The sequence below is a fragment of the Eretmochelys imbricata genome, chromosome 5 (assembly GCF_965152235.1).
Source record: "Eretmochelys imbricata isolate rEreImb1 chromosome 5, rEreImb1.hap1, whole genome shotgun sequence".
Lineage (NCBI taxonomy): Eukaryota > Metazoa > Chordata > Testudines > Cheloniidae > Eretmochelys > Eretmochelys imbricata.
This window is the reverse complement of record NC_135576.1, coordinates 45798132-45813859: the sequence shown is the minus strand read 5'-3', so window position 1 is coordinate 45813859 and position 15728 is coordinate 45798132. Positions and strand designations below refer to the sequence as shown.

At 37.1% G+C, this 15728-nt stretch overlaps 1 protein-coding gene across 3 annotated transcripts in view; it reads right to left on the bottom strand.

Moving 5' to 3' along the window:
- AP3B1 (adaptor related protein complex 3 subunit beta 1) overlaps positions 1-15728 on the bottom strand; it is a 339716-nt gene that overhangs the window by 142825 nt on the left and 181163 nt on the right. For all 3 annotated transcript variants that reach the window (XR_013346132.1, XM_077816999.1, XM_077816998.1), the window contains exons 9-14: positions 12893-12990; positions 11363-11417; positions 11209-11280; positions 8338-8400; positions 7284-7416; positions 292-401 (exon numbers count right to left, since the gene is read on the bottom strand). Coding sequence is in view for 2 of the 3 variants with exons in the window: in XM_077816999.1 (XP_077673125.1) it covers positions 292-401; positions 7284-7416; positions 8338-8400; positions 11209-11280; positions 11363-11417; positions 12893-12990 (531 nt within the window). In the remaining variant the exon portion in view is untranslated. The remainder of the gene's footprint in view (positions 1-291; positions 402-7283; positions 7417-8337; positions 8401-11208; positions 11281-11362; positions 11418-12892; positions 12991-15728) is intronic.

Here is a 15728-nt window from a genome sequence, read left to right as displayed (position 1 = left end):
TAAAACTTTCAGAATTTTTAATTTTTGGCCGCAGAATGCCCTCAGGAGTAATCTTCAGCTTAGCATCAGGTATTATTGACATTACCATTTTAAAGTATCTTTTTCTTAAATACCTTCCCACTTTTAAGAAACAAACTGAGACCACTTGACAGCTTCTATTCCATTTCTTACCTAAGATAAATGTTCCATTTCTCTAATGTATCTGTTTCCATTTCTGGTCCAAGTTCACCAGCAGTATTACAAATTTAATTAGTTAGCATAGAAAGTACGGAAATATGCAGAAATACTTACAGTAATAGTGTCCAAGAGCTTTGCCATATGTTTAATAATTTCACCATGGTGCGCGGGCTGTGTTTGTAGAAGTTTCTTAATGACAACTACACTTTCAGCAACTACTATTTCTGATAAAGACAAAAACAAGTTATAAAATTTTAAAAGTGTTTATGCAGATAGAATTCAAATCATGTGCACAAAATTGTCAGCAACTGTTTCAAAATTGTAAATGATCTAACCAGTTTAACTGCAGAACTAATTTAATTTATAATAGTAACATAAATGTGCAGATCTTTTATAAATCTGAAGACAGGCCCTGCTCCAACAAGCAAGTTATGAGAGGAAAAAAAGAGGAGGAAGGATCATGGTAAGAGATAACAAAAGCATGTCTCATTATACACACTTCTTGATGATTCCTTTTAATTAAGTTTTAATGTGTCTGTACTTAATTTTTCTATTTTTAAGTAAGTCATTATAGAGGCACAAATACCTATTCCACATAATTAAACTGTAGTATTTAATGGACTCTCAAAGAAATATAGGTTGTTCAGGAAATTGCCAGCTAATTCAACAAACAGTAAAAATAGCAAAACACTACATTTGCACACTCCCCCTCACTCCCCCCATCCTCTCTCCCAATTCCATAATCTAATCTCTAGTACATTCAAATGAGGATCCTAAATAGGCAAGCTGTTTGAAGATTTATGTCCAAGTCATGCACTGGAATGCTTAACTACTGTAACAAGTAACATTCGCAGCTTGATCAACTTGCATGAAATATGCAATTTTTGAAGCTGAAAAACCCTCACTGGTGCAGAGGTAGGCTTCTATGCAAGAATAAACTCATGTTAGGAAAGATGAAGAAAAGTCAAACATAGTCAAGGTTGAAACGAAAGCAAAAATAAATAAATAAATAGACCTACTAATGTAACAGAAGTTCACTATAATTCTAATTTTCATGTCCACTAGAAAAAGCAGACAATTATTTTTCCTCATACTGTACATGCACTTTGAAAACAATCATTGGGGAAAAGTAAACTTATATTTCCCCAAACAGATCATAACATCCTTGTATTTGAATAGTTAATCCAACACATGGACTGTTCATTTTCAATTTATATCAGTAATCAGAAAGAAAAGGAAAGATGTACACAAGAAGTGTACTGGGGGAAAGAAATCCCTTAAACATTACCATGGTCATCTAGAAATTAGAAGAGCTCACACTTGTGGATTTTTGTTTTAAAAATTACAGCTGTAGCTATCCATGGATACCTCTTGAACCTCTGAAGAGCTTAAATTTTAGGCTCTCCATTTCATTTAGGCCCTCCATGTCATCCTCCATTTGACATGACAACTGAGTCATTTCTCCAAACTAATTTCTTGAATCAAGGTTAAAATTACATAATTAGATAGAAAAATCAAGGCTTACCAGCATGGGGACAGGAAGTTAATTTAAACTAACTAAAAAGTGTGAATTTAAAGTGGATCAAATTAAGCTAAACCGAATTGAGGCCACTTTCATTCTGAATGAGACTGTTCAAACAGGGATTTAATGCAATGTAAGCACTCCACTTTAAATTCACACCTTCATTTAATACAGGTTAATCTTCCTGAGAATCCCTATGTAGAAAAAACCCTACATTTCAAAATACATCTGCTCCACGGACGCCAAGGATTTACGCAATCTTACCGTCCAGGTTATTTTGGAGAGCATTTTGTCCCCTTCACTATTGCCAAAAATTACAACGAAAGAAAAAGTTTAAAAAAAAAAGCATCAAACTTGTCAAGTGTGACTTTTTCACCAAATCTGTAAGTAGTTTGGAGGGGAAAGAAACAGAATTCCCCCAAATAATCCTTGTAATAACATATTTTCCTTGAATGCCACTTAGTAATGAGGGTAACTGAACAGCAAATTAAAACAAGGACTATCTAAAACAGTTTGTGTCCGCATAATACAAAGTTTGAGAAGTAACCACTTCCACAAAAGGTGCTATCTAGGAGTCCCAATATCCCCACCCTGCCATCTTCTGTATCAATCAAGGATAATAGGCACAGGCCCTTCGGCTCAGTGTTTGTAAGTTTTTCAAGCACTGATAACATCTGATCTTTTTCCTTCCTATGAAAAGTAATAAGATAAGGTCAAAATGCAATCACAACTTTAAGGGCAGTGATATACACAGAACAGTAGAAACTACAGACCAACAAAATGAAAGTTAATTAATTATGCAGTATGCTTTGTTAAAAAAAGATTATACTACGTCAAACTAATAAAATCATGCGTAAAAGTCAAGTGTTTACACAAGAAAACTAATTTAAACCAAGACCTAACTACTAAGATGGGTTCTAAGATATGCCTAAAAGTCACAGGCATTGTGGAAATGTACATGATAAAGTGCAATGTAAATTATGTACAAAGAAATGTATAAAATATCACTATAGGAACCACTTTGCAGAAGCATTTAGGAGCAAATAAATGTATGTGATAGAAGAAGCAAGTCTGAAGTACTGAATTGGAACTATAAAGCAGATGAACTGACATGATTCCTGTTAAAAGAATATAGCTACCAATAAAAATGTTAAAAGTACAAATGAGAGCAAAATAAATTAATATCATAATACAATTGGAAGTAATCTAGAATAATAAGCAGGTGCACTGTGAAGTTTATTTTCTGAATAGGGAGGGTTCAAAAACCAGCAAGACATACTGGTAAATATATTAATACATTGGCGAAAAAACAACAGTTCGGTCAGGGGCGGGCAAACTTTTTGGCCCGAGGGACACTTCTGGGTGGGGAAATTGTATGCAGGGCCGGGGCAGGGGCTGGGGTGTGGGAGGGGGTGCAGTGTGCAGGAAGGGGCTCAGGGCAGAGGAGGAGTGAGGGGTGTATGAGGGGGCTCAGGGAAGGGGGTTGGGGTGCAGGAGGGGTGCAGACTGCAGGAGGGGGCTCAGGGAAGGGGGTTGGGGTGCAGGATGGGTGCGGCGGGGGTTGGGGTGCAGGAGGGGTTCAGGAAGCGACAGGGGGCTCAGGACAGAGGGTTGGGGTGCAGAGTGCAGCAGCGGTTCGGGCTCTGGCCCAGCGCCGCTTACCTAAAGCGGCTCTGGGGTGGCAGTGGCGTGCACTGGCATGCTCCTTACCTGCCTATGTGCTGCTCCGGGAAGCATCCAGCACCACGTCCCTGTGCGGCCTCCTGGGGGAGGGGGACCACAGGGCTCTGAGCCCTTGCCACGCCTCCAGGTACCTCCCCCGTTCCCGGTCAATGGGAGCTGTGGGGGGCGGTGCCTGGAGGTAAGGGGCAGCAGGGATGTGGTGCCGGCCGCTTCTAAGAGTGGTGCAAGGCCTGTGGCACCACAGGGGGCAATCCTACGAGCCAGATCCAGCTTTGCCCACCCCTGAGTTAGGTGGTTTAACATCTCAGAAGTGAAAATCAAGCAGTAACATTAGGATGAAAAGATATAATCTTATAAAATTAATACAATGTGTGATGAGCATTAATCAAAACAAGGAAAGTTATATACAGTTACATATTCATCTGCCAGTCTACGAACAAAAATTAGTTGAAGTTCAAATTCAGATTGAGCAACATAGAATGTAATGAAAGAATCAGAGGTAACACAAAACATCTAGACTGTAGACACAGTATAGCAATATTCCACAGGGATACTGGAGCTAGAACTAAAGTAAAAGAGATTATAAGAAATGTAACGATAAATGAGGTAGAAATTCCAAAAACATCAACAGATGCTTCTGAATGAAACAGTTTACCTAGGAGGTTTGGGAACTAGGAGACAGTAAATATAAAAAGGTATTCTGGTGAGGACTGTTTGAACAAACAGAAATTGTGAGATGTGTCAGAAGCTTCTCAATTCTCTACACAAAGTCACTGACCACTAATCATAACATTCTCAAATCACTACTGCAAGCTTTGGCAAAAGATTTCTACGCAATATTGGAACGAGTATTTAACTCGAGAAACATAATCACGAAAAAAAACCTTTGACATATCACAACTCATCAAAACCATACTGTGTTCAGTCACACAAAATTCCATTGTAGTAATCCATAGTGGTATAGCTGAAAACAAAAAAAAGTCACACAGCGAACCACATTTTGAATGGTACGAATTACAATAATTTTCCCAAGTGAGAATTTAACCACTCCAACATCATTCAGAAATCCACAAATAGGAAAAACGTACAGAATATTAAAATGGCACTGGAAAAAACAAGAGCTTCAAAAGAGGCTCCAACTTTCAGTGCAGCATTTTGTATGATAAACACATTTTACTAGGAAAATAAGGTTAATTAGTTATATATGTTAACTGAGTGCTGAAGCAACTAAATATGAAACTGAAGAGGCTATTTCATGCGTATTATAGAATTTATGTAAAAGGCGTTTTAAAAGAGGCTAAGATGTATTTATTGCAAGTACACTCATTTGGAGAGTACAGCCTCTTTGAATCACAGGAAGGCAGTATGAAGCACCTATGTGAGACAATGAAAGGGTAGTCAAATAGCTGGAATTAAACATCAAACTTCTTCATTGTAACAAATTTGTTGGCTGTGTGGATACTTGGCAACCCTTTCCAGACTCCAAGCTTTGACCTTGTTGATACTTTTCCACCCACTACCACATTACCTTGACCCTTAAACCAAGTAAATATATATTTTGTTTAATACAATATGCACAGTTAAAGTTCTCTTTTACTTTATTACTGATAAGATATCACCAGCTCTAGTGTTATTCCCCTTATGAAGTACAGGACATACTTGTTCAAACTGATATTTACCTCCCAGAAAAAAAAGTAAATGTTAAAACTCTATGCACTGTAATTGCATTTTCATAGTCCACTATAACTTCTTTTAAAAAAATTAAAAGAATTTGTGTAAGTTTGGCACAACCTGAAACAGAACAAGTAACTAGGTCACCTCAGAAAGTAAACTTACTGAAATTCTAGTTTGTACACTCAGGACAGAACAAAGAAGTGGCTTCATATCCTGTCTGTCTCCAACAGGTTTGGAATTAGTTTCTCCATCTTAATGGGAACAGCACCAGAGAACCCCACCTTAGCAAAGCAATTGCTTCAAGAAATCTAGCAATCACATGGGAGTTTTCACAGAGAAGTCAGGAGAGCAGGCAGAACTTCTGATGTGCTGAGGAAATCACAAGGAAATGAGAAAGACTAATTCTAAGCCTTTCCATATCTTCCATAAACAAGGGTGGGAAAGGAGAGAGGTGGGAAATCTGTATTGGATTTTGATTTTGTTTGTATATATAAAAGTGCTATTATGTAAGCTTCTGTTCACAGAAATTTGTAAATCGGGTCCTGAAAATTGCTCAAGATTGAAACTTAGCAGAAAGAGTGCAGAGCAAGCTGGGTCACTACCAAAACTTTAGCCCACTCACGCACCATTCCTGGGTGCCCTGACTCCAAATTCTTGCACAGGCGTGCTACAGGCAAGTAGGGGTTTCTTGTGCCCTCTTGTATGACCAACTACATGTCATTCAACTAATTTGAAAGAAGTCAAAAGGACAGTGTTGTTATGGCAGAGATATGGAGCAAAGGATCAGTAGCGATGCTTAATAAAAAGTGCTGACAACCTTCCAACACCTGTTTGTTTGGGGGCAGTTCCTGATTTAGAAGTGATTGCAAGATGGACATCACAAACTTCTAAAAGCTGAAAACATCATGAGAGGACGATCATTACTTTCAATTAAGTCCGTAAGCGATGAGAAGACAACCTCTATAGTTACTGTATCTCCTGGTAGCTCAAAGCTGGGTGAACAAAGCTGTTCAGAAATATTAGGTGAACAAGGCTGTTCAGAAATGACTAAGAAATCCTTAGCAAAATGACTAGCAGCCCAGGCTATTAGATGGATGAAAATATTCCCCACTAACATGAAGTAAAGGAAGGAGCATGCTGGAAGAAACGTTTTCATTTAGCCAGAAAGGTAGAGGACATGAGAAAAGAAGGAAACCCCATACTCTGTTATTCTGGACCGCCAGCCACAAAAACAAAAAAACACATGGATATATAAGTGGCCTGATTTTTTTCGAAATGCTGAGCTCCCACAAACCCCACTGAAATCAATGGAAACAATAGGAGCTCAGCACCATTGAAAGAAAAATAATCAGGCCTCCTATTTAGGTGCATAAACATGAATTCAGAAACCTAACTTTGAACATTTTAACTAATATTATTTATCCGTCTTCTGTATCATTAGTCCCAGTTAGTAAGTTTGTCTTTAAAGCTCACTCCTCTGAAGACTTGAGTATTTCCAAGTAGATTTTGCCAAACACACTGTATCTTATATTAACAGACAGTAAGTGTAATTTCCTTATTTGTTTCCTTCTGTGTGATTATTATATAACTACACTAACTACCGGTGCCTTTGTCAAAGACAGATGTGTAGTGTTTTGCTACAGTATTCTATTTGGCCTATAGTCACTCCTTGTGCTCCTAAGCGATTTGTAACTGTTCTATTTTGTATACAAACTTAATAGGAAGCTAAATTACAAAACCAAACCAAGTCTGGAGCTGCCTATTCTAAAACTGTTTAATATGCTTTTTGATTTCACCATTTATGTGTACAAAATGCCATTCCCCTGCTTTTAGCACCCTCTGCAGGCTAACTGTTTTAATGCAACGAAACATACTATTATTAGACAAAATATTAAACTACTATTCGCTGTGAAACACATTGCATATCATTAATTACATTTTGAACAATTACAGGTGTCAGTGTAACTGCACAGTGGGAGTAATGCACAGCTTTCTTTAAAGCGGAGTGGGGAGTCAACCTATGAAAACAATTTTAAACCACAGGATAAACCAAGCAATGTTACTATTTGTCTAGCTGAGTTTGTTATTCCATAGCCATGCCAATTGACTTCAAACAGACATCATGATTCAATATACTTTTAAAATCTGTTGCTACCTGTGGACACTGCCAAGAAGATGATTCAAGATATCAAGTAACTCAAAACCACAAACAGAACACTTAGCTTACCATCTCTGTTGGACAACAAACACACTAAGCCATTAAGGCATGTGTCAGTCACTTCTGAGATGTTGGTTGCACATCTGCCTATAGCCTGAATTGTAGCTGCAGCAAATTGTTTATCTTGGCTTTTCACGTAGGTCTGGAGAAAACAGGATTTCCATTAGTCAACACACTGGTCTTATTAACTGGAAACTTAACTTATTATCTATATTAAATAAATGTACTTTAGAGTATATTTAATTTACAAAGCTACATTGCACACTAGAAATTATGCTGCTATCCTGTATATGTTTTAAGAACGTATTGTCTTGCCAGCTTCTGTCACCTGTGATGACAGAGGTTTCTGACGCATGGGGGGGAGGAGGGGGGGCAGAGAAAAGGTAATCACCCAAAAACAGAAATTAGTTTGAGTGCAAGGCTGAAGGAGGTTGATGAGCTCTCTCTTCCAGAAGGTTTCAGTCCATTTAACTAGCTCCATCTGTAAATCTATGAATAACCAACCTGTCTGAAAAAAGAACCAGTTTCTTTTGGGGAAGCCTAGCCTGAGAACTGGAGGAATGAAAATGAGAGGAGGAGAGAAAGGACACACACTGTTGACACTGCACATCTGGCAAAGATGTATAAAGTAATAGGAAATATATAGTAGATAACACTTTATTCCAATTATTTAAAGAAGAGGAATTAGCAGCCAGTGACAGTGACCACATGTTGCTAAATCTAAAATATTATCTTCTTAACCCAGCTTAACAATGGAATTCGCTTGGCAGGATTTGTTTTAATAAACATTTGAGTTTCATTCCTTACATTTTTGCCTCTCTACAACCGATAGTAGTATGCAGCAGTGTTCAAAGCAAAACAGTTAAAAGAATTCATTCCTACACCCCAGAAAAGCTCTACAGTTGTATCACACACACAGTCTGTTTCATTCAAAAGAGCATCTTATACAGCAACAGGACTATCGTTTAAAAATTTCCAAGTTCATCTACAGAAACTTTATAATACATGTAATATGTTAACAGAATGCAATTTATGCAAGAATACTCTTGAATTGTGTACAAACCTGAAATTCTCGAAGTAGTGTTGATATGTTGGCCTCATTTGCTAAATTTGTCAAGATTTCAAGCTGAAGGAGAGAAGAGATGTTTTCTACTTATTTCAATCAACTCATAATAAAATATACTTTTTAGAAATTATATGCATATTGTATTTTATCTACAAGAAAAAGTACCACTTAAAACTTAACAGAGCCCTTAATAGTTTAGGCAGAAATCTGCAGTACCCTGAAATTTTAACGTCCTCCAGAACCTAAAGAATGTGCTTTCAAAGCAACACAGTAGGGCTCAGCCCTGCATTTCCCACTAGCTGTAGCAAAATAACTAGCCACTGTATAACAAGTGGACCATGGTGACGTGTTTTCCAACATGATGTAGACAAAACAAAGAAAAAAAGAAGCATGGGACATGACTAGGTTGAGGAGTGGGAGTGGAAAGAGAAGGTGCCAGACAGCAATGAATGAAATTTCCATAACTCATTCTCAAAGCAGCTGTGATCAAGAGTCCTTATTTGATGGAAATAGGTGCTTCCATAGCATTCATCAAATTCTGTTTTGACAAATTACAGCTCATCCTCAAAAGTCTCTCCCTAATTTTTGGTGAGGAAAAAAATAAAATCACTCCTGATATGCTACACCTGTGTACCACATCAAAAGTTTCAAGGCTGCATCAACACTGAAGCAGGAAGTTCCCTATATTGGAGACCGCCAATGCAATCTGAATGCAGAACATAGCCAGAAAGGACCTTTAGCAAGAGAAAGAGCTGGTAATATGAACTCAGTAACTGAACGAGACATGTATTTGGATTTAGAAGAGTTTTGACTAATTGTCTGGTTCTAAACGGAACAACAAACTGCAGGTGTCCCCACATTAAAGTGGGAAGTTTGACAAGTCTGCATACTTGAGCACTTGAGTTTTAGGAGTAATTTTTTAACACTGAAGTTTTTTTAAATGATGTGTACAACAATTTAGCACTTATTAACTTTTTTGAAACACTACATATTGCATTTAATAGTAATGGTTAGCATTTTTTCCATCTTCATAGCACTTAACAATTTAACCACCACCTTGTAAATAATGACAACACAGAGAGCAGAATGTCAGATATCCACCACAAATGTGGTGAAATAAAGGAGAGATGTTTTATTTTTAGTTTTAATGTAAGCTGTTAATTAAAAAATGTGACTGAAATATCAGGAATAATACAGGACTAGTATTTACGATCAGTCTCAATAAAAAAGTGCACTTTTCAGAAAGTGTACAGTAACATTTACTCCCAAAATATTTTATATATATAATTAAAAATGATGGGGTTTTTTTTTTCTCTCTCTCTCACCATATTCCCCCCTGCTGCACTCCATTCTCTTGTTTTTATGTACAAGTTTCTTGAAACACCATAGGTCTTACCAAAGATATAAGATCATAAGGGTTAGCCCTCTTCACCTTATAAAACACTCAGTTATTCCCAGCTTGGCAGCCACCTCTTACTTCTCCTTGCCTTCTTCCTTTGTCTTCTGAGAGTGATTTGATTCTGTGTGTAGGTGTCCCCGATTCCTCCCATTTCCCAGCATGCTCAGCAGTTTGTTTTAAAGTGAGGCCGCAAAGCCTTTCCCCCATTCCATTTTAACATTGGAATGGGTCAGAGAAGCTTTACGTTCTCAATTCACCAGTTTAAACAAAGGCTAGCTTCCTCCATAAGCCCTAAATTTACAGTTTCAAGTAAGAAGAAAGATTATATTAGGACTTTTTCTCTAATCTGTCCCCCTAAGATCAGGAAGTCTCCAACCACCTAAGACAGAACTAAGTTAAGAAAACTCATCTACCATTCTCTCAAACCTCTGGGCCTTAGTAAAACATCTGCTGATGAAAAGATGACAACAACTTGTTAAGAAAAGGAGCCAGAAATATTTAGTATTCCAGTCAAAATTATTTTATTTACTTATTTATTTTAAAGTTGGAAAAACTAAAACAGAAAGGTTAAGTGACTGTCCCTTAAGTTCGAGGGATAGAGTTCAGATCTACAAATGGAACTCAAGAGTTCCAGGTCACAGCAGGCATCTCTCTACAGGTACATTGTGTGTACATGGAAAGACAAAAATTTGTATCACTATATACTCCATATGTCCTAAATTTGAGTCCTAAATTTTGTGGTCAACTCTGCACAGAAAAGTGAAGTTCTGGACAATACTAAACCTGACCTCTATTCCCAACTCTCTCTCTCACATACACAGTGTGACTGTATCCTGGGCCAGCTCTACCTTTTTTGCAGCCCGAAGCAGTGAAGCAAAAAAAAAAAAAAAAAAAAGGCCACCGAAGAAGAAAAAATAAACCAAGGTGCCGCCGCCGAAGTGCTGCCGAAGTGCCGCCAAGGAAGGAGTGCTGCTCCAAGAACGGCCGAAGTGCTGCCCCTTCTGATTTGCCACCCCAGGCACCAGCTTCCTTCGCTGGTGTCTAGAGCTGGCCCTGACTATATCTCAAATTTCCTGAATTATAAAATGGGAATAATAATACTTTCCCACCATCATAAAGCATTGAGATCTTGAAGTGAAAAGCAAAGCACATCTACTAGTAATATCAGAGTAACTCTGAGTGGACACCTCTTCAGATAGAAAGAGAGCCATTGCTGCCTTACACAACATTTCAATTCAGCATATTCTGTTAGCCTGATGTACCTGGAAATCATCCATTTGCCTGCCCCAAATGCCATCTGTAGAAATCAGACTGAAAAAGCAGAGTAATTCAGAGAGACATGAGTTTCACAGCAGTCAAAGAGTATGTTTCTTTCCTGTTAGAAATACTAACCAATCATACAGTGCATACATGAAAAATATATATATATATATATATATATATATATATATATATATTATAAAACACACCTTTGATGTTTTGATCATTGTTGGATCAGTTGACCTAACATAGAAACTCTTCAGGTAAGGTTCAAACATGCCCTGAAAAATAAAAGCCATTGAAGAAGTAGTTATGCCTATGCTTAATTTAAAGTATAATCTAGAAAATGGTAAGAAGGTATACCTTTCTTTGAATTGACATAGTTGCAATATTCTGCAGAACAATATACTGCACTTCCCTAGAAATTAAAGAGAGAGTACTGTTGAATATATTTATCACAATTACGTATTCGGAGATCAGTATATTAAAAGCAAAAAAAATTAAGACCAAAAGGATGCACTTACATGTATTGCTGAAATGTTTTTAGCTGAATTTTCAATAAATATCTGTGAATATGCTTTCTATGCATATAAGCTACCATGCATATTTGACTTATAAAATATACTCAAGTATGCCAAAGAAACAAGAAAAGGTTGAGGCATGATAGCTATCACATGTCACTCATCAGTTTTACAGCGAGATGCAGCACAAATTTAGAACTGTCACTTTTAAAAGGCAGACAATGTGGGTGAAGTAATATCTCTTTTTGGACTACTTCCGTTGGTGAGAGACACAAGCTGTCGAGCTTATGCAGAGCTCTTCTTCAGGTCAACCACCTTTCCGATAAAATCCTGGGACAAACACAGCTACAACAACACTGCATACTTTTAAAAGGAAAATATTACTTTTCAATGTAATGATGCAGCCTTTGTTTGACATATTATGTCTTTCCTCAAACTAAAAAAAAAAAAAATTAAGGATTTATTTAGGCGTTTTGAAGGTAGCATTGCAATACATACAGCAAACCAGAAACTCGAGAAGGTCCCATATTTCTAGATACTGAGGCTAAAAAGAAAATGTTTACTCTTTGTCTGCACTATAGTAACTGCTGTGGTAGACAACAATTTAGCCTCACCTAATATTTGTGCTGCATATGTGGGATGGACAATACTTGGCAACTAACAGGCGTTTTAAAAGGAGTTTTCCAAGGATAATTTAAAAAAAAAGTGGTTTGGAGTGTATGCTGCTAGTCCCAGGTATCTGTCAGAGGGCAGTGTGCATATTCTGGTAAACTGTAGACCACTACAAAAATATAAATATTTATCTAGCACTAATATACAACATTAAAAAGACGTGCAGAATATTTTGACTATGAATATCTTGGTTTAGAGACTCAAAAGGTGGTCTAGGTTCAATCCAAACACTTCCATATCTTGGTTTCTCTACCTCTCAGTGGAGGCTGCTACCATAGCCTACCTCAGAGTGGGGTGTCAAGTGTCTTATTTAATGTTTATGAAGACACTAAAGAATTACAAAGTATTATAATTTCCAACAGCTCAATGTAAGCCCAAACTAACTTTTTTCACTGTTCCCATGTGTATACCCAGCAGTCAGCCATGTTCATTTCCCGGAGTACAACTGTCTAGGAGCGATGAGGTGCTCATGGCTAGGGGGTACATGCTATAAATGGAGAGTCCTGCAAAAATGTTCTGTTTAGTGGTATAAATCGGTGTTTACTCTAAGCCCAGAACTGGTTTGGCAGGCTTTTGCAAGCATCAGCTTAGACCTAACATTATAAGCCTCAATTTATGATGTACAATTACATATAATTTAAAACAAAGGCAAACTGTTTAGCAAGTTCTGTTTGAAGTTCACCGAAAGAGCTTGACCCACCTATTGCTACGAAGTAAACGCACTAAGGATTTAGAAACAATGCCAGCCTCTGACTTTGGTGCCAAGTGCCAGTAAAGTTGGGCAACTGCCATCACCACCTGAAAATACAATGTTAACACGCAGATCAATCTGCTACCTTAAAATAACTACACAATATATACCATGCTCTACTTTCAAGCTTCAAAATTACACACTCATTGCTTGTACAGAGATTTAAGTTTCTATTTCTGCATATATAATCTTTGATACCAAGGGGTTGATTCAAAAGCCAGGAGATATTTTCATTTCTGAATTCTAAGCTAATGAATAATTTACATTCCTATCAGTAATAAATAAATAACCAGATGTAGCTAAAGTTCTAATCAAACTGATATGTGTAAGAAACCAGAACTTACAGCCTTATTAGTATAAATTAATGAGAAAATTCCCTTTCTTTAAATCTATATAAAGCTTTTTATTTTTTATTAAAATCTAGCTCCAGTAATAGCTGTTCATTAATTAGTTTTAAACAGTAATACCATCACCAAAAACCTTTTCCTATTACCATATTTATCAATCTATACAATGCTATTTACATTTAATGATGACCTACAAGGACCTAAAACAACAAAAAGAAACCTGTAGGGTTATGTGCTCGTGATCCAAGTTACAAAATGTAAGAGACTGTAAAAAACACACAATTGCTTTTTAAAACTTAATAGGTCGTCATCCTCCTGGAAACAAAGATAATGTTGTGCCAATATTTTTAAAAGGGTACATGGGATGACTCTAGTTAACTACGGGCCAGGCAGCCTAATATTCTGAACAAAACCATGAAAGGGCTCATAAGGGATGCAGTCTGGCAAAAATTAAAAGAATGACATCCTCAAATTGAACATGAGCCAAAAATGTGATGCTGTTGCAAAAAAAGGCTATTATTCTGGGGTGTAGTAACAGGGGTGTCATATATAAGACACAGGAGGTAATTGTTCCACTCTGCTTAGCACTGATGAGGCCTCAGCTGGAGTACTGTGTCCAGTGTTGGGCACCATACTTTAAGAAAGATATGGACAAACTAGAGAAAGTCCAGAGGAGAGCAACAAAAAGTGACAGAAAGTTTAGAAAACCTGACCTGAGGAAAGGTCAAAAAACTGGGCATGTTTAGTCTTGAGAGAAGACGACTGATGGAGGACCTCATAAGAGTTTTAAATATATTTAGGTCTGTTGTAAAGAAGATGCTGATCAATTGTTCTCCATGTCCACTGAAGATAGGACAAGAAATAATCTGCCACAAACGACATTTAGGTTACATATTAAGAAAAAAAAAATTATACAGATAGTTAAGCACTGGAATAGATTCCCAAGGGAGGTTGTGGAATCCTTGTCACTGGAGGTTTTTAAGAACAGAGTAGATAAAAACACCTGTATGGGTGGTTTAGGTATTCATTGCCTGTTTCAGAGAGAGGGGTTGGACTAAATGACTTTTCGAGGTCCCTTCCAGCCCTACATTTTTATGATTCTATAAACACCAATCAAACAAACTTGATATTTCTGATGCAATTACAAATTCAGTTGATAAAGGTAATTACATTATTATAATATATTTAGACTTTAGTAAGGTATTTGATTGACTTAGTGCCACAGTATATTTTTATTAAATAATAAACACTATACAAATGAATGTAGCACATATTAAATGGACTAAAAACTGGCTTATGGATGGATCTCAAAAAGTAAATGAGAAATCATATAATGTATTTCTAGTGGAGTCCCCAGGGATCTGTTCTTGGCCCAAAGTATTGAATATCTTTTTCAATGATACAGAAGAAAATGATATCATGGAGGGTAAAGTTTGCAAAATTGGTGGAGTGGCAAATAATGAGAAAGACATTAAGTATTCAGAGTGGTGTGGATCATTTGGTAACCTGGGTTCATTTGAATATGAGTTTTTATACTGCCAAATGCAACCAAGAATATAGGTCACATTAGACAAGCAGACAGTCATTTGGAAAGCAGCAACTTTGAAAAAGACTTGGGGATCATGGTGGATAACCAACTGAATATGAGCTCGCAGAAACTCAGAGACCTAATACAATCTTTGGACATATAAGCAGGGGAATATGTAGTAGAAGTAGGAAGGTGGTATTATCAAGCTATTTGGCATTAGTGAGACCATTACCAGAATACTGTTATCAGTTCTAAAATCCACACTTGAAAGAGATGTTGGCAAACTGGAAAGGATTCAGAAAAGAGCAACAAACGATTTGAGGCCCAGAACATATGCTTTACAGTGAGACCGAAGAAGCTCAATTTATTTAGTTTATCTAAGAAAAGGTTAAGAGATGACTTGATCATGGTCTACTCTATAAGTACCTGAGCAAGAAAGAGTTCTCTGCTATCCGAAATCTTACCTAGATAAATGTCCAATTGATGAAGGTGAAGTTGGACAAATTTAGACTAGAGCTAAGCAAATGTAATTAGCTATTTGAACAATTTACCTAGTGATGTGGTAGACTCTCAATTAGCTGAAGCCAGTAAATCAAGACTCGATATCTTTCTAAAAGAAGATCAGTTCTAATACAAGTAGAAATTATGGTCTGGCAGGAATTAATGGGTGAAATTCCATGGCTTATGTTATGTAGGAGATCAGACAAGATAATCATAATGGTTTCTTTTGACCTTAAAGATCTGTGCATATATGAAAAGTCAGATACTTTAATCTAGCTCCTAGAGACACTCAGCATGTACTATGCAGATGATGTTTTAGCCACCTCAGAATTCTGCTGGGAGACTGAAGGTAGGACTCAGGCTGGGATTTTCAAAGGATGTGGGTGTTTAACTCCTCCAGGCTCCTTTG